The 27,227-nt window shown below is 50.4% G+C and overlaps 9 protein-coding genes across 9 annotated transcripts; 6 read left to right on the plus strand and 3 right to left on the minus strand.

The window, feature by feature from the left end:
• Positions 1 to 1,112: 1,112 nt before the first annotated feature.
• On the minus strand, positions 1,113 to 5,063 carry K441DRAFT_292790 (ARF GTPase-like protein activator). Its single transcript, XM_067640989.1, has 5 exons — positions 4,884 to 5,063; positions 4,241 to 4,827; positions 4,121 to 4,187; positions 2,634 to 4,071; positions 1,113 to 2,586 (listed from the first exon to the last, which is right to left on the minus strand). The coding sequence occupies exons 1-5, from the start codon at positions 4,945 to 4,947 to the stop codon at positions 1,188 to 1,190; spliced, it is 3,555 nt and encodes a 1,184-aa protein (XP_067508262.1). The 5' UTR covers positions 4,948 to 5,063; the 3' UTR covers positions 1,113 to 1,187.
• A 587-nt stretch (positions 5,064 to 5,650) lies between these two features.
• On the plus strand, positions 5,651 to 7,252 carry K441DRAFT_654064 (ATP11-domain-containing protein). Its single transcript, XM_067647638.1, has 2 exons — positions 5,651 to 5,943; positions 6,018 to 7,252. The coding sequence occupies exons 1-2, from the start codon at positions 5,768 to 5,770 to the stop codon at positions 6,790 to 6,792; spliced, it is 951 nt and encodes a 316-aa protein (XP_067508263.1). The 5' UTR covers positions 5,651 to 5,767; the 3' UTR covers positions 6,793 to 7,252.
• A 2,220-nt stretch (positions 7,253 to 9,472) lies between these two features.
• Positions 9,473 to 10,037, minus strand: K441DRAFT_654066 (uncharacterized protein). The gene is made up of 2 exons (XM_067647639.1): positions 9,770 to 10,037; positions 9,473 to 9,672 (listed from the first exon to the last, which is right to left on the minus strand). The coding sequence occupies exons 1-2, from the start codon at positions 9,934 to 9,936 to the stop codon at positions 9,501 to 9,503; spliced, it is 339 nt and encodes a 112-aa protein (XP_067508264.1). The 5' UTR covers positions 9,937 to 10,037; the 3' UTR covers positions 9,473 to 9,500.
• Positions 10,038 to 10,986: 949 nt separating this feature from the next.
• Positions 10,987 to 12,221, plus strand: K441DRAFT_292855 (uncharacterized protein). The gene is made up of 4 exons (XM_067640990.1): positions 10,987 to 11,343; positions 11,420 to 11,583; positions 11,634 to 11,917; positions 11,966 to 12,221. The coding sequence occupies exons 1-4, from the start codon at positions 11,078 to 11,080 to the stop codon at positions 12,143 to 12,145; spliced, it is 894 nt and encodes a 297-aa protein (XP_067508265.1). The 5' UTR covers positions 10,987 to 11,077; the 3' UTR covers positions 12,146 to 12,221.
• Positions 12,222 to 13,622: 1,401 nt separating this feature from the next.
• On the plus strand, positions 13,623 to 14,385 carry K441DRAFT_541977 (uncharacterized protein; the record flags this gene model as incomplete). The annotated part of the gene is made up of 2 exons (XM_067642674.1): positions 13,623 to 13,703; positions 13,759 to 14,385. Coding segments are annotated over 2 exons (708 nt in total), but the record flags the coding sequence as incomplete, so codon positions are not given.
• On the minus strand, positions 14,342 to 16,151 carry K441DRAFT_654068 (26S proteasome subunit P45). Its single transcript, XM_067647640.1, has 4 exons — positions 15,656 to 16,151; positions 15,190 to 15,576; positions 14,675 to 15,131; positions 14,342 to 14,621 (listed from the first exon to the last, which is right to left on the minus strand). The coding sequence occupies exons 1-4, from the start codon at positions 15,867 to 15,869 to the stop codon at positions 14,501 to 14,503; spliced, it is 1,179 nt and encodes a 392-aa protein (XP_067508267.1). The 5' UTR covers positions 15,870 to 16,151; the 3' UTR covers positions 14,342 to 14,500.
• A 129-nt stretch (positions 16,152 to 16,280) lies between these two features.
• Positions 16,281 to 18,625, plus strand: K441DRAFT_654069 (enolase). Its single transcript, XM_067647641.1, has 8 exons — positions 16,281 to 16,320; positions 16,547 to 16,675; positions 16,730 to 16,786; positions 16,848 to 17,044; positions 17,090 to 17,232; positions 17,286 to 17,726; positions 17,777 to 18,005; positions 18,054 to 18,625. Exons 2-8 carry the CDS (start codon positions 16,552 to 16,554, stop codon positions 18,177 to 18,179), a joined length of 1,317 nt encoding a protein of 438 aa, XP_067508268.1. The 5' UTR covers positions 16,281 to 16,320; positions 16,547 to 16,551; the 3' UTR covers positions 18,180 to 18,625.
• Positions 18,626 to 21,602: 2,977 nt separating this feature from the next.
• K441DRAFT_654070 (uncharacterized protein) lies at positions 21,603 to 23,461 on the plus strand. Its single transcript, XM_067647642.1, has one exon. It carries the CDS (start codon positions 21,666 to 21,668, stop codon positions 23,010 to 23,012), a length of 1,347 nt encoding a protein of 448 aa, XP_067508269.1. The 5' UTR covers positions 21,603 to 21,665; the 3' UTR covers positions 23,013 to 23,461.
• Positions 23,462 to 25,321: 1,860 nt separating this feature from the next.
• K441DRAFT_674310 (uncharacterized protein) lies at positions 25,322 to 26,937 on the plus strand (the record flags this gene model as incomplete). The annotated part of the gene is made up of 3 exons (XM_067650740.1): positions 25,322 to 25,738; positions 25,798 to 26,265; positions 26,323 to 26,937. The coding sequence occupies 3 exons, from the start codon at positions 25,322 to 25,324 to the stop codon at positions 26,935 to 26,937; spliced, it is 1,500 nt and encodes a 499-aa protein (XP_067508270.1).
• Positions 26,938 to 27,227: the final 290 nt, after the last annotated feature.

Consider the following 27,227-nt stretch of genomic DNA (forward strand, 5'->3'; position numbering starts at 1 on the left):
GCGTAGAGCTTTTAGTGGTAGGCGCGTATTTTCTGGCGTTTAAAGTTAGAGAATCCATAACGACGTAGCCTCTTAGAATTTCGAGACCTACCCATAATTAATAAGGTAGAATTAAGTATAGAGAGTAAGATCTAAGGTTTAATTTAACAGATTTTGATAAAAGTTAATGGCTGAACTTGCGGTAAGGTAAGGCTAAATCCAGCGAATTAAAACTGGTTATACCGATTTTGGTGGAGGCACCTAACGATATCGTGAAAAGTTAGATTATCGTTAATTACACCAAAAAAGGCTTGATCAGGGCGTGTAGATCGTAATACCAATGGTATCGTTATATACCCGGTATCGTACTAAGGAGTTTTGCCTGTATCCCATGCGCGGTTGAGGTGCTACGCAAATGTGGCCCGTGCGCGAACATCAAAACATCAACACGCGTCTCTACCAGAGTATCTCTCTGCAAAATACCGCTCTGCATGCGACGACCTTGCTGGAAAGAACATCTGGATTGTATTAGGCGACGACAGGGTCAATATATATCAATTTGGAGCTTTATTACCATGATATCGACGTGCAATTACTTAATTAAATCTACAGCTTCATTTTGCCAAGGCAAGCCTTGATCCAGACGATCTGGTTGGTTCACTTACCGTAGCACCTTTATCAACGGCGCATGGGATAGCCGAAATTGCGTTGCTTGTCAAAATTTTGAGTCACAGCTTTCCATTCCACCGTTCCGAAAACCTCACTTTGCAACACTAGCAAATGATACCAATTCTCTCACAACCGCTATGCCACCATGTTCTCATACCCAAGGAGACGACATTACTCATTACAGATTAATTTACCTTCTAACTCAAACAAGCCGAGCGGCCCACTCGGCATCCATGGACAAAAGAAAATCAAGGCGCTTTCAGAACAAAGAACGAACAGATACCAACACCCATCGATTTAAACGAGGCCAAAAATGCGTCCCAATCCATGCCCCCCGTCATCATGCCTTGCAAGGCATATCCAAAGACGCATTCAGCTCGTTACGGTGACGGAGAAAGTCACGAATATCCCTCATCCCTGATTTCCCGAGACGCCAAGACTGGCCCGCTGCCAGCACGAGTTCCACACAAGTCATCCATCCAAAACGAAAAATAGCCGCAAATTGTTCCATGCTGAGACTCCAGCCGCGGATGTGTATCCTACAAGCCTCTCTTACCTTCGATGACGCTGTCAGCATGCGGCTTGACTAACCTCCCGCTCGCGCTGACTCTTTTCTGTAACCTTACTTCTCGTTCTCGTGAGCGCTCTGCTGGCGTGCTGCCGTTGCCTGCCATGATGTGCGGCAGTGCCGTTAGGGTGTCCCCTGCAGGACTTCCTGGCTGGCCACTAGACAATCCTGCTGATCTCTTTCCGGATCTTTGATCGGCTTTTTGCTCAAGATAGAGCTTAGCTGATACGCTTAGCGGGATAGGTGCTGGCTGTGTGGGAAGCTCGGCACCGTTCTGAAGGAGCATCTCAGCAATTGGAAAAGGCTTCCTTTGAGGTGTTGTGACACCTGGTCCAGCGACACCGGGGGGTCCAACAGGACTAATGCTGGCTGATGGAGATGCTGGGTCTGCAGCGGCTAGTGCAAGAAAAACAGCATGGGTACCGCGGGACCTGTCCGTTGAGTTTGGATTAGCCCGCAAGGCGAGCGCATAGAGAACGTTCTGAATGTCGTTCTTTTTGATTGAGGCAAGGAGTGTTTCTTCAGCAGTGGAATAATGTGAGAGAGTTGGTGAAATAGGTGCTACGTAAGCACAATCAGAATATTTTGCTGTAATGAAGTGAAGGCGTTGTTCGCGTGTCGACTGTGGTCCAGGTTTCCACGAGCGATCGAGTTTCGCTTCCCATACCATGTTGCTAACGCGGTTTCCAATGATGAGGAGCATTTCGATGATATCTTGGGTGAAGGATGTAGTATCAAGTGTCAACGACCGAACTTTGGAAATATGTGTTCCGAGAGAGCGATGGATGCCACTACACTCGATACAAAGCACTATACCGAGATTTATTGATACCCATTCTACTTTACTCTCCGAGTCACAGTCCGCGCAGACTTTGTTGCCAGCATCAGCGTCACGGACTTGTTGGAGTAATTTTGCCGGATCTTCCCCACTGTTGTCCGTACTTCGATACGAAGGCCTATCACCCACCGTTGCATGGCGAGCTGGCGTCTTTGAGTTCGTGTTCCCACTGTAAGGGCTCCGATGATTCGATAACGATGGGCTCTTTCCGGTAAGAACAGACGCAATATCGCGTCGGGTAGAACCAGGTAACGACTCTGTCGATACCCGTTCATTCATCCCTTTCCCTTCTACAGCGCTCTGAAGGGCGTTGTTCACTGCAGAAATCCAAGTTTTCATGTCGTCTTCCGACGTTGCCTGATAAACTCGAGTGAACTGGGGAGTGATGACCTCGAAGCAGAATCGACGTTCGGCATTACGGGCTTCTCGAACAGAAGCCATGCGAAGGTCAATTGGATCCATATGAAGGTCCAGTTTTTGCTTCCAGTTCGTATACTCAGACAGCTTGCCCTGATCAAGGACAATCCAGAACCTAGGCTTATTAGAATCAATTTTAAATCAGGGGCAAATAAAACTTACTTATGCCAGGCCTGCTTGTTCAAACCCTTGGGATCAACGTGGCTGCCTGGTCTACTTAGGGCCCAAAGGAGGCCCTCTTTTCGATACTGCCCTTGGCTCAGTTCTTGTCCTGTGGGTACTGTGTGGTCTTTGTCCTCCAGATCTCTAATTCCTTTGAACTTGTTTGCGCTAGGACTAGCGGCCGGGAGAGTTGTTTGGCTTCCAGCTGTATTGGATGGAGACGGGATAGACGCCAATGTGGATGCCGAAGTATTTGGTGGCGGCGAAGCAACTGTTGGAGGGTTTACTGTGCTCTTGAAGGCCGGTGTGGTGCTTGTAGCGCGAGGGGTTTGGTCGGATTCTGAGAGTGCAGAAGATCGGGTACTATTTGGATTTGCTGGAGTTGATGGTGGTCCGCCTTGTGAAGCTGGAGGTCCCTCCGGTTCAATATAATTTTTTTGACTCTTTTCCAAAGCCCGCCTCTTCTCCTCCCTTTCCGTTCTTTGCAACTGGTACTCCTTGTCCGCTTCCTTGACTTCAAAACTCAGAGCTTCGAGTTGCGGGATCATTGTCTCTATCTTCTTCGCAGCGTTCAGATAATTCTTTGCTTGTGCATCCGCGTACCGTGTTAAATGAGACAGAACTTCCTGGTCTTTTCGTCCACCATGGAGATCTTGCATGAAAGATGAATAATCAAATCGTTTAAGCTCAAAGTTGCGGCGCTTGCTTTGATATTTCGAGTCCGTTTCCGCACGTTTCTTTTCCTTGAGCGAGTCTTGACGCTGCCCAAGGTATCTGCTAACGTATTGATAGTATTCTTTACTCTCATCCTCAAAATCCCTTTTCTTCGACTCTGCTTGTTTGATATCGACGTTGTAAAGCTTAGAGATAGGATCAATGATCAACTTTTGAATGTTATTGGAGTTTAGTTTCTCGTAGGTAAGAATTTCTTTAGCAATCTTATCAAAATAATGGTCCATAGCAGGTTGTACTGCATTTGCGTTTGATGAAGATGCTTCTCGGAGCGCTTCCATCAACTCCGCTATGGCATTATTGCAGCTGACTTGCGCCTCGAGAGCAGATTCGGCTCTTTTGAGGACCTTCTTCCATCTTGCTCGCATGTTACCGGTCTTTTGCTCTAGAGACTTCATCGTCGCCCGGAATAGCGGTCCATCTTCGGTTTGGCTTAGATCTTCACCTGGCCGCTGGCATGACACATCAACTTTGACTGTGTTACTAGTCAAGGTGGTCGCTTGGCTGGTAACTAGGCCAAGACCATATTCTGGTATAACCTCGATTGTTGGGGACTGCGGTTCGCGATATTCTTTGTAGTCTCCTCCATCAGAATCGCTGACGCGTGATTCTATTGAGTGAGCAGAAGGAACCCTCAGCCTCGGAGGCACGCCGAGTTCTAATCTAGGAGATGGTGATTTTGGACTAGTAATATTGCGTTGGGAGCCTGCACAATGTCAGCTGCCGCTACCGTGGAGGATGCTCGTGCGCATTACTTTGAACCCAGAAAGAGAAACTTGCTAACGTGTCCAGCCGATGCGCACGCTGGTCATACTCCACAAACTATAGTCACATGTCAGCACCGCCACAAATACGACAGCATTGAGGTAACCTACACTACAGCTGGTGCGCCACCCTCCACCTCTGTCCTCCATTGTCTTTGGGGCCTTCCATCTCCACGACCACTGGAACTGCACTGAAGGGCTACCCCCAGTCGAGTAGTCACCGACCAATTCCACATTGGGATTTTTATGGAGATTTGGGTTTGCGTGGAACTCTCTCGTAACCAGGTTGTCCAGTTCCTTTGTACTCGAGGCAAACACAAAGGTCAGACCGTTTATTGTAGTGTCTGCTGGTCCGTTCGGCGTGATTGTGGATGTATTATTCACATTATATATTGAAGGAGGCCCTTGGCTTTGTCGCGCAATAAATGTGAAGTTGAACGTCAGTTCATCGTCACTTGACAAGCGGAGAAGGAAGTTTGGTGGCGCAGACGAAGTACTGCTTTCCGGGTCCTGCAGGCCTATTATTAAAAAACGTATCCTCCGCGGGAAACATTCTGGACCAACCTGAACATATTCTACCACACTTTCATCGCCCACGTCTCTTTTCGCAGTGTATCTAGAAGCTGGGAATGCATTCGGTGATATATTGAGTAATATGCGGTTGCGGGAATTTGTGATAGTGAGAGCTGCAACGGAGACTGTATTCAGGTTAGCTATTTTCTAGGAAACCAGATAGAGGTCGTTTCAAACTCACAGCGAGTCTGGTCTCTCAAATAGAGAACATCTCCATCCCCGGGCTTGCTGTTGACAACACCCATACCAATCAAGAATGCCTAGCCAGCTTGACGATGAAAGGGTGGAGTTTCGTTGCGAGGCTCAAGTCGCGGGCGAAGGTCCAGATAGGCGCAGGAACATGCCTGTCCGTCGAAGGATGTCGGAGAGTAGTGTGGACCGGAACCAAGTGCGGGTTAATTTATATGATCCTTGTATGCGGAGCTTAATAGCGGAGAAATACGTCTACAACTACTCGAGGAGGTTCGCGTTGATGTGTTTATTGGGTATACCGGATAAATAATGCCGTCCAGTAGAAAATTGAGAGTTGGGGGCGAAGATTTGGAGGGAGCCTACTTATGAAGCTCCCAGTGGTAGTGGGCAAGTCAGATGGGGGACTACACGGGAAGCGTCGCAAAGAGGCGAGGAGGGGAGGCACGAGCAACGCGAAAGGCATCAGAAATAGACTGCGGATGACCAGGCACAGTTCCTGCCTTGTAAGCCTCATCTTTAATAACAACGCAGCCATCTGCATCTTCCTCTGACGGGCATGCTCCCATAACTGTAGGCATCTACTTAGCACCAGTTTTGTGGAGCCCTCTGTAACTGCCCAAACCGGCGGCAGTCCGCTAAATTGCATTGCGACCAATCATCCGCCAACGGTTGCGCTCGGGCAGTGCCTGTTGATGGCGGCATAAGTGGCATGTTGCGAGGGGCGGGAGGAGCTGCTTCTTCGAGATCGCCGAGCGTGCCTAGATATGCCCATGAGGTGTGGCTCAGGTACCGAGACGCTCCAGAGGTTCCATCCATCCTTTTTCGGAGATGCGTGAGACTCTCCGAGGCCAACCTCCACTAACTCTCACCACCATGGCCTCCATCCGCACACCTGCAATCCGCCATTGCCTCCGTCAGCCTCTCCCCAACTTCCGTACCTGTCAGCGGAGATGGGCTCAGGTGCAAGACGTGCGCTTCCTCGCTACACACGGCACCCAGGAACGCATCTTAGCCAAGTACCGTGAGAAGCTTGACCGCAAAGCCAAAGAGTAAGCACGAACAGCGCCGGTGACTGCCACCTGATCCTTTCCCTACACCTGGTATCTAACAATTAGCCGCATAGGAAGGGTCTGAACGACATCTCAGAGCTCAAAGAAGTCTACAAAGAGAAAATCGAGAGCTTGCACAAAGAAGCAGCAGTCCCGGGCGCCACCGCTCCTCTACAATCAAAATCCGAACCTTCCGTATCGACATCGCCGTTCCCGGCACCACCTCCACCTCCCGCACCAGCTGCAAACTTCGCAAAACCAGCCCCAGCCATACCACCCGTTCCCCCGGGAATCAAAACTCTCTCCTCCTACATCGACATCCCCAAGACCCTCACCCTCCCCCAGAAAGAAATCGAATACATATGGCGGCTGCGGCACTCCTCCAACCCGCTCTCTCTCAGTGCGGTCCTTACAACTTCTACATGGAGCACTATCTCACAAACCGCGTTTAAACACCCGCAGTTTATCCTACCCCTCCCCCGGGAGGGTCAGGGTGCCGAAATTCACTTCTTGCAATGGACCTTCCCGGCCAAAGACACTGCGACGGTGCTATTCACACATTTAGCAGAATATAAGCTGCGCGGGGAGTTCAGCAGTCCGCACACAACAGTGACGTTCCACCAAGAGCTTGCGGAGCCGAAGGGGTTGGTACTGGGGCAGGGAACTGTAGTGGAAGGGCAGGGAGTGGGTGTGGATGAAGCCAAGTGGTTATTAATGTGTTTGCAGAAGTTTTACGGGTTGCAGGCCGAGGAGCGGGTTGAGAGGAAGAAGCTGTTAGAACAGTTTAGCCGCGGAGATGGTGGCTTCAAGGTTGAAGAATTGTTAGAAGAAGCGGAGAAGATTGTGTAGACATACATGTGGCATTTTTAGGCGTTTAGAAAAGGTAAAATGCCTCTCGCTAAAATCACATGCTGTAGATGCCTAATAAATAACTTTTGTATCCCCGGTGGTCTAGTGGTGAGATTACCAGGTGCACTACGGTCGGCATGGGCACCCGACCGGTTCGTGCGTAGCTTCGAATCCTACAGGGGTTACCACATTTCTCGCGGAAGATAGAAAGGCTCTCTTAGGGGTCCTGGGGTTTTTCTTGGGTTTTTCCTTAGGATGGATAGTCGTCTTAGAGGGGGGTGGGAGTCCCATGGTGAGCGTAAGCTTCTGGTCTCGGTGGCGCTATCTTCGGTGAATATCACCCATTAGAGAGGTGTTCCTGTGTAAAAATTAACATCTATCTACCGGCCTCTTAGAGGTCGGCGCCATAGCTATTCGGCTGCACGCGCCAGTACTGTACGTAGTATAATACAAATCGGATATATTACAGTAAAATCTCTTTAATACGATACCGTTTATTGGGCCGAGCTTATCGTAATATCAATAGAGAGGTTTCGATGGAACGACATATTCGTTCGATATGATCGACGTACCAAATATTTAGCGCTTACTTGACGTCAACTGAGTTTTGCTCGAGCTAGTAGACCGCCTCCCTTTTTAGGCTAATTAATTTCCCAAAGTAGAATACTGCTACCTCCGAGCTTTGCACATCAACTTTTTGACCTACTTTTCCACACCTTAACTCCATAAATTCTATCACTATATAACAGCTATGCCCTCTAAACCTCGTGCACTAGATGCAGAAGACCGTCTATAAGTTGCTTTAACGGCCTAGTAAACTGGCGGCCTCTATCGCAGCCTAGAAGCCTACGCGAACACCCATACAGGGCGAAGAAGGCCTTAGACGCTGCCGCCAAGGCTGCTCGCCGGAAGAACTCTACTAAGACCCAATTAGCGGCTATTGAAGCGGCCGAGACGCTCCGGAAGCAGGCAGAGGAAGCTCTGCACGAAGCTCTGCGTACGGAGGCTCTGCACGAAGCTCTGCACGAAGCTCTGCACGAAGCTCTACACGAAGCTCTGCACGAAGCTCTGCATACGGAGGCTCTGCATAACGGCTCTGCGTATGACGGTTCTGCGTACGACGGCTCTACTACGGAGGCTCTATATAAAAGCTTTGTGCAGGGCTTCGTGTAGAGCTTCGTGCAGAGCCTCCGTCGCAGAGCTTCATGCAGAGCTTCGTGCAGAGCTTCGCGCAGAGCCTCCGCAGAGCTTCATGCAGAGCTTCGCGCAGAGCTTCGTGCAGAGCCTCCGCAGAGCTTCGTGCAGAGCTTCGTGCAGAGCTTCGTGCAGAGCTTCGTGTAGAGCTTCCGCAGAGCTATGGCGATTGAGGCCAAATTCACCAGCCAATCGAGCCCTAAAACACTGGAAATCGACTTTAGATAGATTTATAAGTATATATTTATTGCTTCAAGACTCCTTACTAACGATGCAATGATTTGTGATGGTTTTTACTAGTTATTTGCCACCAAATCGGCATTTGGCGAATTTTGGTGTTCAAATCGTGCAAAACTCAGGGCTCGTGCAAAACCCCGTGTACCACGTTATCGGTTTATTATTTTTAGGGGTTATACAGATCATTTGACGAGTACCAAAAATAGATCCTGTTCCTCACCAAAATCTTCTTCACTTCCGCTCGAATTCGGTGAATCGTCGCGATGTACCAGTCCTCTATACGAGCTTCGCTCCAAATAGCCTTATTGACGGTTTTGTGGATAAAATCGGGTAGTAACGAAGGTTGGCTTGACGCGGCCGAGGCGGCGCTGTGCGCGCGACGCAGCTGCTTTACTATATCAATGGTAGATTCGACATCACGTATAGGATCAAAAGACATAGGGGTGAGGGCAAAATGTGGAAAATATGAGGCTGTTTGGAGGCCTCAATCAAAAGGTGTAAACGTTCAAAGATTTCGATGTTATGCAACATGGATATTTGCCAAGAACTAGGTTCGATATTTTAAACGACTAACTAAATACTGCTAGTGAGTGTCGATCGCTCGTTTCGACTTGCTTACACTAAATATCGTTCCATCGAAACCCCTCTAATGGTATTGTTATATCAAGTGTCACGTGTAGGGTAAATAAGCAGGAAAAAGAGAAGCTTAATACCTAAAAAGGCTTAGGGTGTCTACCTCGAGGGCCAAATAGAGCCCTCTCCCATACAAATTTCGAAATCGGTCTCAATCTGGGGCAAGATCCCTAGCCAATGCTGGTTCTCTTTCACTTCCAGATCGGATTGGGTTGTGCCTCTTCAAATGCGAGAGGTCTTGCGTCGAGACATCTTCCGTCCAGCAAATGCCCCCAGTGTGTTCTTGTTATGAAAAGGCAAAAGACCAATTCTTGCGGCTGCCAAGCCCGGTGCAGCCCATTTCTCCTCGTTGCCAGACATCGTGAGAGGCTGAGAAACATCTTTGGAGGGCTTCGACAGAGTAAGTAGATATTCGTCATAGGGAATCACGAGGAAATGGTCCGTAATCTTCGTCTGCTTCATCAGCCACACCTTAGGCGCAACCATCTCTCCTCGATAAATCGGGAACATTTCTATTGGCCAGCTGTAGTGGACGTTTCCTTCTCGGTCGTAACAGAAGCCGGAGTTGAAGGCAGAAAAGCACAGGTCGAAATTGCTCCTCTCCTCGCCCTCGTCTTCATCCTCCTCATACTGATCGACATCGCCTATGATTCCAGGCCCCAAGAACTCATACTCCAGCTCGGCCATTCGCCCGAAGCTAGCCTCGCACCATTCAGGGCTTGGAAGAACATCTTCAATAGGCTCCTCATTGGTTCCCTGGCGAGGTCTGCCACAAATTTGACAGCCCTCTTTAGCATGGATAGGACAACCCTCGGGGTAGGTGCATGATCTTGTGAAAGTCAAAGTTTGGCCTTTAGTAGGCTCATTTCGTTCAAATATGTCCTGAAGAGCGCGAGCTGATCCTGGTGAAAAGGCAGCATCATCGTGTACCCGTATCTTCAGGTTTTGGACGGTTTTGCGTGAGATTGTTGCCAGCAATGCTCGCACGACAGGATGATCAGGCCACAGTATATCGAAAGGACACGTGTGCTCGTAGTATCGATCAGAAGCCGCACATACTACAAGCTGATGGAGGTCCATAGCCCTCTAACTAATGGATGTAATGAAGTGTGCAACTTTAGAAGATGCTTCGGCTTGTGGGTCCGTCACTCGAAAGAACACCCCTATCTCTCTGACCTATGGCATATATGTACGGCTGATCGGGAATCGGTTGAAGTATCCAGACGAGCCGTCGTGCCCGGTGCAAAAGATGAAGAAGTTCTTCCCATACATAATTTGCCCAGCTTCGTCATGGTATTTCCTGCATGTCTGCAGAATTCCGGCGGGAATGATGACTTCTGATTCCTTCGAATACTCTTCCTTCCTAAACTTCCCAAACTCGCCTGCCCCTCTGAATAAAGGACCAGGCCGGATGACAAGAAGTTCTTCAAAGATCATGAGCCGTAGCTCCGTTGGTAATTTTCCAAGCCTATCCTTGCCTTGGGGAGCAGATCTAGCATTTCCAACAGTTTTCGAATGCTTGGAGCCCATAGTCGGTTTCGGTCCGTGTGAATTTCGTTTGCCTGAAGCAAGGCGGCTACGCCGACGTCGATATGAGGATGACGCGATGTGGATAGATTCAGACATTAAGAAATTACGTGCGAATTCAATTGAGGATGGAGGCTTCAATATATCTGCACGATGCTCGATCAGTTTTAAAATCTTCGATATCCCAAGCGATGCGTCAAGTGACCTGCCATGACAACCCAAGCCACGTCAGATTAATTGATGAGGCTTTCGAAGAATTCGATGGTAGGGAAACGTAATGTGTAACTTGCCTGGGTGAGCCGCCAACGCGGGGAGCGCAACAAAAGCTCAAGTAAATTCAGCTTCAACTATAAGTAGCAGCTAGGCAGATATGGAACAAGGTGCCTGTAGTTCAACGCTGTTGGCAGGTTGTCTGAAGCCTGTGCAATTTGTGTTAACAATGCATGTAGGGTTCCGGATTTAGAGAAACACTAATGGGGAAATGCGCACCGACCAATCATTTCCTGGAGGTGACTGTACCATGTTGCCTCTCGTTAAAATCACGTGCTGTAGATACCTAATAAATCACTTTTGGTATTGACGATCTTCTTTTCAACAAACACGACAAGACTTGCCTGGTTCATGTCCACCTTGTTCTGGCCAGTCTCCCCCAAGCTCCCAGAATTTGTAGTGATCGTGTCTGAATACCACCAGCATGTCTGACTCCTCCTTATCCGTATCTAATGAGGTGAAGCAGGCCCGCACAACAAAGCAGACCCGCATAACAAGGCAGAGTAATCGCGAGAACACCGAGAATAACCAAAAGCTCTCGGCCCAGAAACTTTTCAACCAAATTAGTCGCGCCATCTCAGCAGCCACGAAGCATCAGCTCTTGACCTATGAAGGCGTTGACTCAAAAACCGGATCCTCAGTTGCGGAATCTCTAGATGAAGACAAAAGAGTGGAGGCGGTAGGGCATAGGTAAACTTCCACTGTAGTTCTCAAAGGCTTCCACTGTAACTCTCAAAGACCTACTAATATTCCCCAATGATATTAGGGTCGGCTATAATTCATACACCCAGACTCTACACATCAACATTATGCCAACTTTCATCCATGATTGCCATCAGCCATGGCTGATTACGCAAACAAGGAAAATGGAGCGTTCTGGGTTTACTACTGCCGCCGAAACTGACTTCCTACGGATACTTTCTGGAACTAGTAAATGTTATTATCTTCTATTAAGTTTTATCTCCACTGACTTAGGATAGCTATTAAAAACTTGGGACCACCCTATATTGATTCATCTAAGCAACCGGATCAGGCCATTGTTCCGCAAAATCAAGTTATTCCAACCGTTGTAGTTGAGGCTGGATGGTCAGAGTCTGTTCCGAAACTTCATCAGGATATGAATTTATGGCTTAAGGGTGGATCAGGCTTTGTTCAAGTAGTTTTACTTTTTAAGTGGGCTGAAATAACAGGTGGCCGGGTGAAGGCATTTGTTGAAGTTTATGATCTGGATCCAGCCGGGAATGGGAGACTGCTACAATCTGAGGTAATTATTCAACATCTAAACATAAAAGCTAGTGGCTGACGGAATTAGACCATTCTCCCAGCACCGAACAACGCCGCAGCTCAAGTCATTACCATTACCCGAGGGCAACTATTCGGGGTCGCAATACCCGCTGGTAGAAATCCAAACGATCCCTTTAACCTCTCGCTCGATGACCTTCGGACAATCGCTATCGAATATATACAGAACGAGGGACTCGCCCCGGCATAGATGACGTCGCACGTTAGCTGCTATAGGATTCGGTCGTGGATCCATGCACCCCTACTCCTTTCTCAAGTTGATGGCATTAGTCAATAATAGCCTTACCTCCTCCAGAGCTTAAACATGGCATGTATGTAGTATCCAATTGATGATGGAGGCTTCAATATATCAGAGTGGCATTGCCTGTTTGTGTTGTCTCGTCGTAATTCGGATAGTCATGGTCAATATCATCCGTTACGACAGTACATGACGATGTATAGACGAATGCCTGGACTCCAGTCTGCCTAGCAGTATCAAGAACATTCTTTGTGCCATCAACACTTATCTCAAAAAGAGCAGCTTTGCCGTTCTGGCTGTATCGGGCGTTTCCTGCTGGGCTAACGCCCACAGTATGAACAACGATAGACGGTTTTGTTTCCTTGAAGACCTTTTGAACGCTTTCCAAGTCTAGAACATCGGCTTGGAAATATCTGACTGGGGGAAACGATGGCATGTCTGATGAGGGCGGTTTTATATCTAGCACAGTAACAGCATATTGCTTCTGCTCAGTCAAGCCTTGACTATTGCTGAACCTAGGAATCCAGTACCGCCAGTCACCAGGACCCTGTCGGATTCTATTGATCTTTAAGGCTAAGAAGCAATCTTCGTGGTGTCGAGAGGAAGTTGTCGGACGGACAAGTCACTGAGAAGAACTCTGTCTATTGAATGTGGCTCTAGAGCCTCTATAAATACATAAGGAAAATAGGTAGTAGACTACTTCGCTGACCGTATCGTAGACCGAGTCGTAGACCGTGTCGTTGACCGAGTCGTTGACCGAGACAGTAGTAAGACATACGAGAACAAGGTGGTGAGTCATAAGGTGGTACCTGAGAGTGACCTCAACGGTCGACAGAAGTCCGTGATACTAAGAATGTCGATGTCGGTTATGTTGCTTGAAGCTGTCAGCCAGGTAGGTATCACGAATGACATATAGCTAGCTGATTGTATAGAGACACAGAATTGAAGGAGCGATCTGTTTTATTCAAGGTGGCTCTAAGAGCCCTAATATACATAAGAGAATTGACCCCTTACAGGGGTCCCTGGAGGGTGGTGTAACAGACCAAAATTAGGCTGATACTGATGTCTAACAGCCGTCGTCACAGGTCGATATTACCCCAGCTGTAAAGCTACCTCCGCGGCCAACAGAAGCTACACCTAATTTGGACGGACCTTGAGGTTCTTCAAGGAAAAAGATTTGCGAAACGCTCCAAATCATTTTCACCATAACGCTTTCTATTCCATGATATTCTAATATAATTGACTGCCTTCAGATTTTATGTAGAGTGTCTAACACTTAAGGTTTGCCCTTAAAATTTTCTAGCCTTGGTTAAGCCTAATTCCGTAACGGTTCTCTAAATATCAAATAAATATGATACTCAATGAGCACATAGGTGTATACCCTTATTTTTCAAGGGATGAAAGAATTGCAGGCTGATATTCTATACTAGCTATTCTCACACCCACAGTGCTCCTTGTCCCATACTCAGAACATCACGTCTCAACATATAATGACTGGATGCAAGATGAGGTCTACAGACACCTATTCATTTAATCTGATATCATGAAAGCTAATATACACCCAGGAACTTCAAAAAGCCACGGCATCAGAGCCGCTCACGCTGGAGCAGGAATACGAGATGCAGCGCAGCTGGCGCCAAGACGCCGACAAATTAACATTCATCGCATGCACTACGCCTCCTGTTCTCTACGAATCGGAGCATAAAATCTCTCAAGAGTATGATTCGCCAGAGAGAATGCTTGGCGATGTGAATCTCTTTCTGTGCGATGATGACGAGGAAGAAGAGGATTCTACTGGAGAGAGGAGATCCGGCAGCATTATTGGAGAGGTGGAAATCATGATTGCGAGGAGGGATTTGCAGGGAATCGGATACGGAAAAAGCGTTTTGCTGGCGTTTCTTTGGTACATTATCTCATCGATTGATGATATTGTTGCCGAATATTGTAGCAATCATCGAGGCATGTCGGGACAAGGGTATCTCAAGTTCTTGCGCGTAAAGATCGACGGCGAGAATTCAAGAAGTATCCGGCTGTTCGAGAGTGCCGGATTCCAAAAGGTCTCGGGGGAAGTCAATCATTTTGGGGAGCTGGAACTGCGTTGGATGATTTTGGAAAAGGATTCTGTTCACTTTGCACAATTACAGGGTCTAGTACCTAAATGTGTGGAATATAGTCTGCGTAAGCAGATATGATGATTCTGCTACCAAGCCACTATATTACAGAATAGAGTCGTTTCTATGATGATGCTAAGAGAGCGGCCATATTCCAAAAGTACGCCGGTCATGAATTGAATAGATCTTGCGCATCTTACAACTTCTGGTACTCCAGCTTACCCTCCAACTTCTTCGACTCCGCCATCTTACGCACGGCTTTGTTGAAATCGTCCTGGTTGATTGCATCCCTGTAATCCTTGATGGCGAATAGACCACTGTAGACTCCAGTTAGCTATTGTAACAAGAACGGACTAATCTGGTAACGTACGCTTCTGTGACAACGTTCCGCAAGTCGGCACCATTAAACTGATCACTCATCTTGACTATGCTCTCGAAATCGATTTCTCCTTCAGTCTGCACGCCGCTCGCATGAATCTTCATGATCTCCAGCCGCCCGACCTCGTTGGGAAGCGGAATCTCAATCTTTCGATCTAAACGACCTGCTCTAAGAAGCGCAGGATCCAGAGTATCCGGTCGATTCGTTGCCATGATGATTTTAGTCTGCCCTAGATAGTCGAAACCGTCCAGCTGGTTGAGTAGTTCCATGAGTGTTCGCTGAATTTCTCTGTCTGCTGATGTACCTTCCGAAAATCTTCGTCCACCGATTGCGTCGATTTCATCCATGAAAATGATGCAGGGTTCATGTTCTTTGGCGTATCCAAACATTTCCCGAATGAGACGAGCTGACTCTCCAATGTACTTGTCAACAATAGCGGAAGACACCACTAGGATATGGTTAGATCCATCTAACAGAAGGGTGTAGCACAAGAGACACAGTCATACCTTTCAAGAAATTTGTTTCCAAGCTACTTGCCACAGCACGCGCAAGCAGCGTTTTGCCAGTTCCCGGCGGTCCGTAGAGAAGCACGCCTTTAGGTGGTTTGATGCCCACCCGCAGGAAGAGCTCTGGATTTTTCAGCGGCAGTTCGATAACCTCTCTCAGCTCTCTTATTTGCTCGTTCAGGCCACCGATGCCGCCGAAGCTGACTTGCCCGGGATCTTCCAAAGACATGTTATATACTAGAGGGTCAACTTCGCGAGGCAGCATCCGCATTATCGTAAGGGTTGTCATGTCCAGAGCCACCCGAGTTCCTTGCTTCAATTTCGCTTTGTCGACCTTTGATCGGCAGCCGACGACATATCGAGGTCCTGATGAAGCCTTGACGATGACTTGGGAAAGTGTTAGCTGCTGATTCCTATAAGCGCCGCGGATGTAGACTCTCTGAAAACGGGACGTGGAAATGCTTACATCGCTCCTCATCCAGCTGCTTCAGTACCTCCCCTATTATTTGCCCTACACTTTGAAGTGCTTTGATGTTGTCCTCGGAAACATCGAAATCGTGCTGGAGGCCTTTGATTTCTAACCGCAGCGCCTTCAGCTTTGCCTCCCATTCTCTCGACTCCAACAACTTCTCCTTGTAATCATCGAGTGCGTGATCACGCTCCGGGTCACTACCGCTCATTGTGGAAGGATGAACAGGCTATAGGGTGTTGCGAGGAAAGTGTCGGTCTCCGTAGTCTGGAGATGAATCCACGAAAACTCAGGTTTAGAATATCAAAAAGGCGCGGGGGAGAAAATGGAAATGCAGCAGTTGTGCTATGGCGATCTGGGATTGCGGCGTGGAATGAAAGTAAAGATGGCGTGCAGGCGTGAGCTTCACGTACTAAGGTCCATGATGGGCCCTTGGCCGGTGCCAAGAAGGAACTCTTCGCTTATGAGAGCTGTCGCGATGAGATTAGATTAGATGGTGAAACCCAGCCCGTAGCGCCTCAGCGATTTACGGCCAATTGCCCCACCATCACCCCCCTCAACATTTGTTTTAAGCTCGCATTGCTCCATCACCAGCCAACACGAGAAAATTTCTTTTTCTCCTCACCTCATCCCTTTCTGAAAATTTGACAGCAAATCTTCTCGTAAGTCATTTATTTCCTTATTGTTCTATGTCCGCGGCCGTGATGCGTACTACGCCAACGTAGCGGCTTGGCCGAAATGAGGGCTTATCTTAGAATCAAACCCCGAGCTCACACCTGACATCACCCTAGCCTTCTATAAATCCCATCCATCCCTTCCAGTCACCCAATACTTCTCAATTGCTGCTGCTTGAGCTCTGAACTCCACTAAACATCCTCCTACTCACAGGCACAATGACCATCTCCAAGATCCACGCCCGTTCAGTCTATGACTCTCGCGGCAACCCGACCGTCGAGGTTGACATTGTCACCGGGACTGGCCTACACCGTGCAATTGTCCCTTCTGGAGCTTCCACTGGTTCGCAAATTTGACGATGAAGGTATCGGGAACAACCAGCTAATCGGTCCACAGGTTCACATGAGGCTTGTGAGCTCCGCGATGGAGACAAGTCCAAGTGGGGCGGCAAAGGTATGAGCCTAGACAACTAGGACTCGGGCGTGAACGGTACTGATGCATGGCCCCAATCCAGGTGTAACCAAGGCCGTTAGCAACGTTAACGACATCATTGCTCCCGCGCTCATTAAGGAGAACGTCGATGTTAAGGACCAGTCAAAGGTCGACGAGTTCTTGAACACTCTCGATGGAACTCCAAACAAGACTACACTTGGTGCTAATGCTATCCTCGGTGTCAGCATGGCTGTCGCGAAGGCTGCCGCTGCCGAAAAGGTACGCAATATTCAAAGAGATAGAGAATCTACTTACTGTGACTAGGGAGTTCCTCTTTACGCCCACATCTCCGACCTCGCGGGCACAAAGAAGCCCTATGTCCTCCCTGTCCCATTCATGAACGTCCTTAACGGTGGTTCCCACGCCGGCGGTCGTCTTGCTTTCCAGGAGTTCATGATTGTGCCTTCGTAGGTGCTGCTGATATATATTGCGCATAATTTGGGGTCCTAATATTTTCTAGAGCAGCACCATCTTTTTCCGAGGCCATGCGCCAAGGTTCTGAAGTTTACCAAAAGCTGAAGACTCTCGCCAAGAAGAAGTACGGTCAGTCCGCCGGAAATGTTGGTGACGAGGGTGGTGTTGCCCCGGATATTCAGACCGCAGAAGAGGCCCTCGAGCTCATCGCAGACGCCATCGAGCAGGCTGGCTACACCGGTAAGATGAACATTGCTATGGATGTCGCATCTAGCGAATTCTACAAGACAGAGGAGAAGAAGTATGACCTGGACTTCAAGAACCCAGACAGCGACAAGAGCAAGTGGATTACCTACGAGCAACTTGCCGACATCTACAAGTCATTGGCTAGCAAGTACCCAATTGTCAGCATCGAAGATCCCTTCGCCGAGGATGACTGGGAGGCATGGAGCTACTTCTTCAAGACATCGGACTTCCAGATTGTCGGGTAAGTTACGGTAATATTGGAGTCTTACCGTGGCTGACATGGTGTCATAGTGATGACTTGACTGTTACCAACCCTGCTTTCATTAAGAAGGCCATTGAGCTTAAGTCCTGCAACGCACTTCTCCTCAAGGTCAACCAGATCGGTACCATCAGCGAGGCTATCCAGGCCGCTAAGGACGCTTTTGGTGCTGGCTGGGGTGTCATGGTTTCTCACCGATCTGGCGAAACTGAAGATGTTACCATCGCTGACATCGTTGTTGGTCTTCGTGCGGGTCAAATTGTAAGTGACTCCTAGATCCACCAGTGGTACCGATACTGACCCAAATAGAAAACCGGCGCCCCGGCCAGATCTGAGCGTTTGGCCAAGCTCAACCAAATCCTCCGTATCGAGGAGGAACTCGGCGAGGCGGCTGTCTATGCCGGTGCCAGGTTCAGGACTGCTATCAACATCTAAGGGCCGAGAAAGTGGATGTGGGTTGGATGCTGATGTATCTCTGCGCGTCCTTGACACACGCTCTGCTTGAAGAATAACGGCATATCTCAAGACTGCACGAATGTAACGTTAGCGGTAGAAGAAAAGCTTTGTCAACTTTTAAAGCGTTAAACCTCTTTCGTAGAAGGTGGCTTGCATGGAAGATTTTGGTGTGGTTAGCGTGACTTCGTGACTCGAGCACTGCCAAGACGAACATCCACTTCGAAATATGGAGAAGAATGCTAATCAATGAGTTAACACTATATTCATTATTAGGCAGTATTCTGAGACCAGTCCCAGGATTCCAACCTGCCTTACTCTTATAATTTGTTGTTACCTATTGTTTCTCAATGATTTTCTTTAGATATTTAGAAAGTCGACAATGTTCCTAACTTTCAAAAGGCCTAGTATATTGCCTAACGAGCGACTAACATGATCATCTTACAAAAACCTGCTCAAGAAACCTTGAGGGTGAGATACTTACTGAAAGTATCCCCACCCATCACCAAAAGCGAACCCTATCCTGACCTCTTCGGATTCCGGGTGCTTATACACATCATCAACGACTCGGAAAAAGCGTGTGGCATCATCCTATCAGAAATTTTTATTCGGTCGCTCCGTCAGAGAAGGGAAGCGTGGTACGGCACCTGAGATTCTTATAAGATACCCTAGGACGTTTGCGTTTACTATTGGCTCGTAATGTTGCAAGCTTGATACCATATTGTTACAGGCCCTCGTTATATACCGACTTCGTGGATATTGTAGAACACGTAATCTTCTTTTCATTCTTTCCATTGTGTATGTGTATATTTGTTTTGGCTAAATGGAATGATTGGACCTCCGCGGCGTTCCAGCCAAGAACCACAAAGTCACCACGGCCTCTACCTTCTGGGCATAAGTTATTAAAATGTTTCCTCCTTTAGACCGCCGTTTTCGCCTGCAGGTGCATTCGTTATTATACGACTATAGGCTTCATTCTTTTGGTCGTGCTGCCCTTTCGTTCCGCTTTCATTGTGCCATTCATTCAGTCCTCTCAATCAAAGGGGTATAATAAATGGTATACCGTCAGTAGCATTGCTCATCACTTATTTTCCAAAATGAGAGCAGAATTTGCTACAACATTAATCATCGCTACCGTGGGTGTTTCGGCACAAGGTGGTAATGGCAGTCCTCCACGAAATCTATTCGGCCCTCCAGACTTTAATCCGAACGGGCCTCCAATGGATTTCCTGGTGCATCTCCGATGGACCTTCGAATGAACCTCCTCCTAACGGGCCCCTTCCTAACAAGTCCCCTAATGGCTAGGTGCAACCGCCTGGCAATGGATGGACTTTGAGTGGTGGACAGCCCTCTCCGCTTCAGACAGGGAACAGAATAGGCAACCAGTCTCCGAGCTTCGCTTCAAGGACATCGGTAGGCTAGGCGCCGGTTGTCGTAGGGATTACTGCAATTATGGCGGGCGCTTCATATTATGATAACATGGGTTCGAAGGTGTTCGGAACACTATGGAAAGAATGTACGTCCTCGTATCTTTTCATATTCTTTGTGCTAGTTATCTAATAACCTGGTTTGCTAACGGATATCTAGTATGTTTTCTAAGTTTTAGTATACTTTAATACACGAACCATCGAGTTCTGTCCTTTTTTCCTATGCTATCTTTTCAATTCCGGGTGGTCTAAGAGCATCTATTCACAACTCTACACACCTCAATTTTACTTCAAACATACAGGTATCTCTTGACTTTACACAAGATCGCGCATTCTATATACTATACAATCCCAATATCTATCCAACATCTTCATACTACTATAAAGAATCTCGTGACTTACACTCCATTCATGACGCCTTTCTCTAATACATCAAGCGCCATCTCTCTGGAAAAGAGACAAAGCAATAAAAGGCCCCTTGATCCATTGTCCTTCCGCTCCCCACAAAGCCATTCTTCTCAACTACTCCCAGCAAACAAAGACCACCCATGTCCGCTTTTTCATCTGCTGCAGCATTCGCTTTGTATCTTTGTCCCTGCCCATCCACACGGTCAGCAAGCATATAATGGAGCTTAAAACCGCGGTAGGCCCTGTGCAGGCCCGGGGAGTAGCAAATTCATACACCCATTCACACATACACATACGCACTTACGGACGCACGAACATAGTCACTCGCCGGCTACACGAGATACCAACAGCTGGTTCGGAATTAGATCCAGACACGACGCCGTGACTGACTTCAATTTTTATACTCGCTTTCCACGGCTCCACGCATCGCGCACTTCAATCCTACCTCACGGTCCCCAAGTCCGGTATCGGGGGGTTGTTTAGACGACGCTTAGACACACGAGGCTTGAGGCGCTACATGTACATACGTATATGTGAAGATTTAGTGGTATTCATAAATCATTAAGTCCACGATCCACCTCCCAACTCCAGCCCTTTACCTAGGAAACCCAGGAACATTCGGCACCTCTCTCTCTCATACAAACACGAGCCACCAGCTCTACAACCACTGGCGATGCGTGAAACGATGCGCCAGCACCAGCCCACCGCTGCACGATCCTCTCCGCGCGGCGCGGCGACATCGACATTCACCACCCGCCGCCAGCAGCAGCAACGATACCAACGCCCCCAATCGCCCATATCCCCACTTTCACCCTTTCCCTCTCCTTACCCAACCCCAGCCCCCCGCCACCACCACCGCAACAAAAATAACACCAACACCGATCTCCCCCCTATCTCCCCCTCGCAGCCCATACCAACCCACCACCCCACGCAACCCCGCCGACCCTACCTCGCCCACACCGGCCTGGCCTACATGCCGATCCCCGCGCTCTCGCCGCCGCCAGCCAGCCACGCCGCCGACTACATCCTGCAGCCCACCGTTTTCGGCCCCGGCGCCGCATCCGCCAAGCAGGCGCACGGGCGGCAGCAAGCGGAGCAGCAGACACAGCGGCAGCGCGAAAGAGACACAGAACGCAGACCGCGGACGTCGTTCCCGGCTCGCCCTGTCCTGCCGGATGTGCCGGTAGAGATGGAGAGCGTAGCGAGCACGGCTGGCGGGAGCGGGAGCGGGAGCGGGAGCAGCAGAGACGGCCGGAACGGAAGTCCTGGCGAGCGGAAGCGCACCACTGGCGTGCGCACAGCAACAGCTACCCGACAGCACCGGCGGCAGCGGCACCAGCGGCACCAGCAACGGCGTCGGCGGGAGCCGGCTCCCAAGCCGCTCAGCCACATCCGCACCATCACGCCCGCCGTGCCGTGGAGGCGCGAGCACCCAGACCTGTTCCATGCGCGGCCGGCTGCTGCTGCTGCGGGTGAGGAGCGTGGTGGGAGGAGCGGGTCGCGGTTGCGGTTTCGCGAGACGTACAGGGCGGGGCCGCCGGGGGAGGGGCGGGTGTTTTGGGGCTTGGTGGAGGGGTTGGTGGGGGGGTGGAGGGAGAAGAGGGAGCGGGGGAGGTTGGACAGAGAGGGAGAGATGGATATGGAGAGAGGGAGAGAGGAGAGGAGGGGGAGGGAGCCGAAGAGTGGTGTGGCGTGGCCCGAGGCGACGATGCCGCTGCCGCGGCCGGAGTCTGAGTTGAGGACGCACGAGCATGGCGATATTGCGTTGCGCGTCTTTGAGAACTACCAGCGTGGTAGGGAGGTGAGGGCGGAGAGTGGGATAGTGGTGCCGCTTAAGATCTCGAGGAGCATGCAGGCGGAGGTGCCGATCGATGAAGTGCTTTCACGGGAACGGAAATCCCAGGCAAGACGTCAAGCGCCAGTTCGGCCGCATCGTAGTCCTGTTGAGCGGGTTACTCGAAGTGTTCCACAGCAAGTGCCGGCGTGGCCGCCGACGCCATTTCGTGGTCGTCCACCGCAGGAGCAGGCCCCTGTGAGCTTTCTTGAGGCTCTGCATATCTGGAAGCCGGTAAGTGATGGACCGTTTAGTGCTGGACCAAAGAAAAAAGAAAAAGAGAGAGACAAATCAATGCCTTGGGACATTGATATGATAGAACAGCAGAAGAACAAAAGAAAACCAAAGATCTCAGATTTGCAGTCTTCCATGACTGCAAGGCCCTCACACACCAGCTCTGCCGCTCGGAGTGGTAGAACAGGAGGGTCTGCTGCAGCACTTGCGTCGTCAGTTCAAGCACCAGTGCCAGCGCCAGCCATGAAGCAACCTCCCCAGTCGAAGAACCCGAACGTCTTCAACCTTGCAAACAAGCAGGATTACGACCCGGACCGTGGGACGGTCTTTTCAGACTTCATGCATCCGTCTGAGATTGGTAAGTCCTTTTTGCACCGTTTTCATGCAAATTCGAGGAGACGCAGCTCTGACTTTAGTTTTGCCTGTCAAGGTGTCGACACGCCGCCTATATCACCTGGCCCGAGTAGCTTCACACAACGAGGTGAGTCGATGAGTAAGAAACAATATGGGAGAACACGTTCGAGTTTCTATTGCCAAGGTGTCCCAAACGAGCCAGAACCGCTGGGAGTGATGGAAGGGTTAAGGAACACCAGACATTACTCAAACCCGGAAAATCCCTTTATTGGATCTGAGGGGAGACAGCGCGCTGCTGATAGCGGGGTTTCTCCCGGCAGAGAGTGTGGACAGCACAAACCACCTGGGAAGGAATGGTGGGAGTTTGATTCGGATGAGGGTGAAGTGCCGCTTTCACCTCTTAGCCATGATAGGAACGCAAATGGTAAGAATGGAAATTCACCGGCCCAGGATGAATACGAGGCGGTCCAATACGTCACGCGGGCTAGGGACAGTGGGTTCTACGGACCTTACCATGATATTCTGGATGACTACAGTCAGAGTACCAAGGGGAGGTGAGATAGAGATTTGACGCTCTGCAAATAGTATATCGGAGAAGGTAGACAGATAGGTGTTAGTTTGAAATGACGATAGTGCTAATATATCATTCGGGGAATATTCCGGGCGATGCTTGAGGAGTGTGGAGGTACAGAATCGTGTCGAGAAGGCCGAGAAGCAATATAAACAAAGACAAGGGGGGAGGAAATACGGAAGCGACGTCCAAATACGTCTAAAAATGTTTCGAAACATTCATTGGGGACCACCACGGCATGAATCCTTCATGTGTGTGGCAAGCATCGCTTCCTTCTGTTCGGGAGGGACGGGCCTCTCCGGCGGCACAGCAATGCAAACCTGGGCTTCTTGAGGGTGCGTGACAAAATGGCTGGAGGTTTTGGAGGTTTCTGGGTAGCATCGCCAACAAGTGACTAGCAATGATTTGAGATGTCTGGTGAGCATGGGAGGCGTGGATGGTGGAGGTGAGGAGGGTGGGTGAGAGATGACCTATTCTTAGGTGAGGCCGCGTTGAACTCGCAGCAAACGGTTTTGCACCAAAGCGGGAAGGCGGGATTAATCCGGCTGGGCGCGACCACTAATTGGCTGTTGGGGGAAAAGAGACACGCGACATGAAGAACACGGGAAGACATGGGAGACATAGGCAAGGCGTAGCAAAGGGCCCCCATCGCCTTAATTCCCATGCGAGCAAATTAGCCAACGCTCCGGCTATGGCGATTTTTATCATCTCCATATTCAACTGCTGGGCACGCTCCTTCAAGTTTCCCCAGGTTGATGCAAGATGCCCAGTGCGAACCCTGATTAGCGATCTCCACTCACCCAGACTGAGAAGAAAGAAAACGCGAGAGCGAATGTCGTCGCTGTCAGGTCGTAAATCTGAACTCACCTCCAGTGAGATGCGCAATACGTGTACCGTGCGCAGTCGCTGTTCCGGGTCGAAGGAATGCAGCGTACATAAAGGCCGAAAAAGCGCAGGTTAATATGACAATGGAAGGTGATGAGTGGTGAGTGGTGGCCACGGGCGGGGCGATGCCTCCCAGCGCAGAGGGCAGTCTCTGGCTGTTTGGAGCCGCTGGTTCGCTGGTTCACTTGGAGCTAAACTGGAGGCTAAACTAGGGCTTGGGCCGGGGCATGCGATCCTCCGGGCGCTTCGTCCAGGCTTGCATCGGGATTGCCAGCCCGACCTTGAGCTGCTGCAGGGACGCCTGGGGTTGTGCGGGCATGTGAGGGCATTAATTGGATGGCCGCCGCTCTGCCGAAACAAAGCTGGGCGCCTTGCCGCCCACCCAGCACCAACCACACGCGATAAATAGCCTTGTCCACGCAGTGTGACCCGAGCCCTCGAACTCTTGCGGGCGCGAAGACTCCAGCCTTAATTGGGCCTCATGCCCTCCAGTCCACTGACACGCGCAGAAACGAGTCGGCNCATGGGAAGCTTTGGGAGACTGCTGAAAGACCGGCGCTACCTCCAACCGAACGACCAAAGCAATTCTACTCTCAATAATCTTTCCCCTCTTCAAGGATTGGGAATTGAAGCGTCGCCATCACTCTCTCTCTCTCGCGACACCGCCCCCGCTTGCCAGCTCAAAGAAGGCCCGCGAGAAGGAAAGAGACAATAGATAAGGCAGACAGCAAGCTTACGGGCACACTGCAGTTTCGCCGTCAGCACTACCGAACCAACGGCCACAAGACGCAAAGTTACGCGGGACTTGAGCCTCTAGGCCTAGAAGCAGCGCTGTTTCTAATCCACCGTGCAGCCCTCTGCAGGCTTTTTGCAGCCCCCCAGCTTCGTTCGCTCCCTCTCTCCCGGGCGTCTATTCCTGGAAGATCACCAGCAGCCTGCTTCTCTGTCGCCCGCGCCATCGACATACTCGCGTCCCCCGTACGGCCTATCAGCGCCTGTTGTTCCCTGGCGTAACAGGCTTCATTGGCGCCATACATTTCGACGTTGGTAAGTACCCGCCAGCCTTTTATTCCGACTCTCTCCACCTTCATCCGTGCTCCCCCCCCATACCCAATCTGCGGCGTCGTTCTGGCGAAGCGCCAGCCCAGACAAAAGGCTACCATCTCCTCAATCCCACTTCCTGCTTCCTTTCCTCTCGACAGCAGGCCTCTCCATCTTTGTAATACTCGTGCGTTCTCACTTTTTGCTTCCCAACACACGTCGTTGCTGTGACTTGCAAAAGCTGGCCTGGACCAAGTTGCTTGTGCTTCGTAGAGCCATTTTCACCTCTCCATAGCTTCCTCGTCACAGTCTTATGACAATCTCACCTCATCGACTCCCTTATACCCCCCCACCGCAATAGTTTATTAGAATGGCACCGAGCAACACCAAAACCACCACACTCACACTCGCACCTAGATCGCGAAATTCTTCCGAATCCTCCGGCTCTTTCAAGTCACCGCGAACTCCCCGCTTCGCTGAAGCAACAAAGGTCCACTCGCCCATCGACGACGACAAGGACGACAAGCCTTACCCTACGAACCACTACGCGCCTCAACCCCAACCCTCGGATATCGGCTTCGGCTACGTCCAGCAAACCGTCGAGATGGAGGAGACGGACAGGAAATACCTCCCTCCGCCAACGCCAATGTCACCTCTCAAAAGCGCTCTGAAATCTCCTGGCGCTCCACCGCGGACAGGGGAGGGCATCCTCAGCCCCACGTTCCGGGAAGAGCAGATGCTAGAAAAGACCGAGCAGGAGACGGAGAAGGAGCAAGCAAAAGACCTCGTAAGCCCCGCTTAATCAATTCCCAGCTCACCATTGAGCACTGGCTAACGAACGAGCAGAAAGTGAAAGTGCGAGTACGGATAGCCAAGATCTTCCTTCGAAGCATCAACTTCGCCTGCAGTCTGATCGTTCTCTCCATGNTTGCAACCGTTTTCGCAATCTTCAACGCAACAAAAGCGCTACCAACACGGAACAACCTCCCGCCATGGGCAGCCGGCACGAAGACATGGCCGCAAACCACTCTCCTTGTCATTGCTTGCATCTCACTATTCATGTCTGTCGTTGTCTTAATAGCATACACAAGAGGAGGCCACCACCGGGCGGAGAAGGTGGCAGCCTACTACACCGTCTTCACCGTCGCCTTCTTCGTCTTCAGCATCGTCATGTGGGCCATTGGCGCCGGCATCCTGAACCAGAGCAAAGCCCAAGGCCAAGGAAAAGACATGTGGGGCTGGTCCTGCAAAGACAACATGCGACGCAAATTGTTCGAGAACGACGTCTCCTACACCCTCATGTGCCGTCTCCAAGTAAGCTCCTCTCCCCACTTTCCCCAAATCTCCAACTAACAACCACCCCCCTTCCAGAACTGGTCCCTCGTCTGCTGCATCATTGAAGTCGTGATCGAGACCCTCTGCATTATCATCTACGCTATCGTCTTCTACCGCTTCTGGTCGAAGCGCAAGCTACGCAAGTCCATGGCCGTGCGTGACCGCGCCCGCTCCGACCTCTACCTCGCCCAACTCCGCTCGCAATCCGCGCCCAACACGCCCGGCTTCGGTCCCATGTCGCCGCGCTCAGGAGGCTGGCGCCCACCGCCAGGCCACCCGATGTACACGGACCCGCAGAGCGCGGCGGAGCAGGGCGAGGCCGACACGGTGCAGTTCCCACGCGGGTTTGCACAGCCCAAGCCGTTCGCGCTGCAGCCGCCGCCCATCAAGATCCAGGGCGCGACTCCCAAGGTCGCCCAGGCCGGCTTCGAGAGCCCCGTCCGCGCGACTTCCACCTCCCCGCCCCCGCCACCGCTCAGCCCGGGTTTCGAGCGTCGCATCGACCACGTCCCCGCCGCGCCTGGCGAGCAGCAGTATGCGGCGGTGCCGATCCCCGGTGCGTATGCGACTCCGCTGGCGAGTCCGGCCCCTGTGCATGCGAGGCCGATGGGCTTCGACTTCGGGCCTGGCGTTGCAGGGCAGAAGCAGTAGCTGTAGCGGTTCGGTTAAATCATATGCTTTTTGCGGGTGTTTTCAGCGCCGGTTTTGGGATACCATGTAAATGATTAAGAAAGCGGCTTCCCGTCGTCTTCCTGCGCACGTGTACGTGTGTTTGCTTGTCCGTTCCTATTTCGTTTCGTCCTCTCTCTCAACAGTTTCCTATCTATCAGGATTCCCTTTTTTTTTGTCTGCTTTACCTTTTTGGGTTGGAGTGTCGGAGTTTCTCTCCATGAGCGTGTTTTATACCTAGGCCGGCCTCGCTCTTTCGCTTTACCTTTTCA

The sequence above is a fragment of the Cenococcum geophilum genome (genome assembly GCF_001692895.1).
Source record: "Cenococcum geophilum 1.58 unplaced genomic scaffold K441scaffold_6, whole genome shotgun sequence".
Taxonomy (NCBI): domain Eukaryota; kingdom Fungi; phylum Ascomycota; class Dothideomycetes; order Gloniales; family Gloniaceae; genus Cenococcum; species Cenococcum geophilum.

Coding starts and splice junctions, on each gene's coding strand:
- K441DRAFT_654066 (XM_067647639.1), bottom strand. CDS start 9,936: ATGGACCTCCATCAGCTTGTAGTATGTGCGGCTTCTGATCGATACTAC. Junction 9,673..9,769: donor CGGGTACACGATGATGCTGC/CTTTTCACCAGG, acceptor TCATGCACCTAC/CCCGAGGGTTGTCCTATCCA.
- K441DRAFT_654069 (XM_067647641.1), top strand. CDS start 16,552: ATGACCATCTCCAAGATCCACGCCCGTTCAGTCTATGACTCTCGCGGC. Junction 16,676..16,729: donor CCCTTCTGGAGCTTCCACTG/GTTCGCAAATTT, acceptor ATCGGTCCACAG/GTTCACATGAGGCTTGTGAG. Junction 18,006..18,053: donor GTCTTCGTGCGGGTCAAATT/GTAAGTGACTCC, acceptor TGACCCAAATAG/AAAACCGGCGCCCCGGCCAG.
- K441DRAFT_654064 (XM_067647638.1), top strand. CDS start 5,768: ATGGCCTCCATCCGCACACCTGCAATCCGCCATTGCCTCCGTCAGCCT. Junction 5,944..6,017: donor CTTGACCGCAAAGCCAAAGA/GTAAGCACGAAC, acceptor TTAGCCGCATAG/GAAGGGTCTGAACGACATCT.
- K441DRAFT_654068 (XM_067647640.1), bottom strand. CDS start 15,869: ATGAGCGGTAGTGACCCGGAGCGTGATCACGCACTCGATGATTACAAG. Junction 15,132..15,189: donor GGAAACAAATTTCTTGAAAG/GTATGACTGTGT, acceptor ACCATATCCTAG/TGGTGTCTTCCGCTATTGTT. Junction 14,622..14,674: donor CGGAACGTTGTCACAGAAGC/GTACGTTACCAG, acceptor TGGAGTCTACAG/TGGTCTATTCGCCATCAAGG.
- K441DRAFT_654070 (XM_067647642.1), top strand. CDS start 21,666: ATGGATATGGAGAGAGGGAGAGAGGAGAGGAGGGGGAGGGAGCCGAAG.
- K441DRAFT_292790 (XM_067640989.1), bottom strand. CDS start 4,947: ATGGGTGTTGTCAACAGCAAGCCCGGGGATGGAGATGTTCTCTATTTG. Junction 4,828..4,883: donor TTTGAGAGACCAGACTCGCT/GTGAGTTTGAAA, acceptor ACCTGAATACAG/TCTCCGTTGCAGCTCTCACT. Junction 4,188..4,240: donor GGTGGCGCACCAGCTGTAGT/GTAGGTTACCTC, acceptor ATGTGACTATAG/TTTGTGGAGTATGACCAGCG.
- K441DRAFT_292855 (XM_067640990.1), top strand. CDS start 11,078: ATGTCTGACTCCTCCTTATCCGTATCTAATGAGGTGAAGCAGGCCCGC. Junction 11,344..11,419: donor GTGGAGGCGGTAGGGCATAG/GTAAACTTCCAC, acceptor CAATGATATTAG/GGTCGGCTATAATTCATACA. Junction 11,918..11,965: donor GGAGACTGCTACAATCTGAG/GTAATTATTCAA, acceptor TGACGGAATTAG/ACCATTCTCCCAGCACCGAA.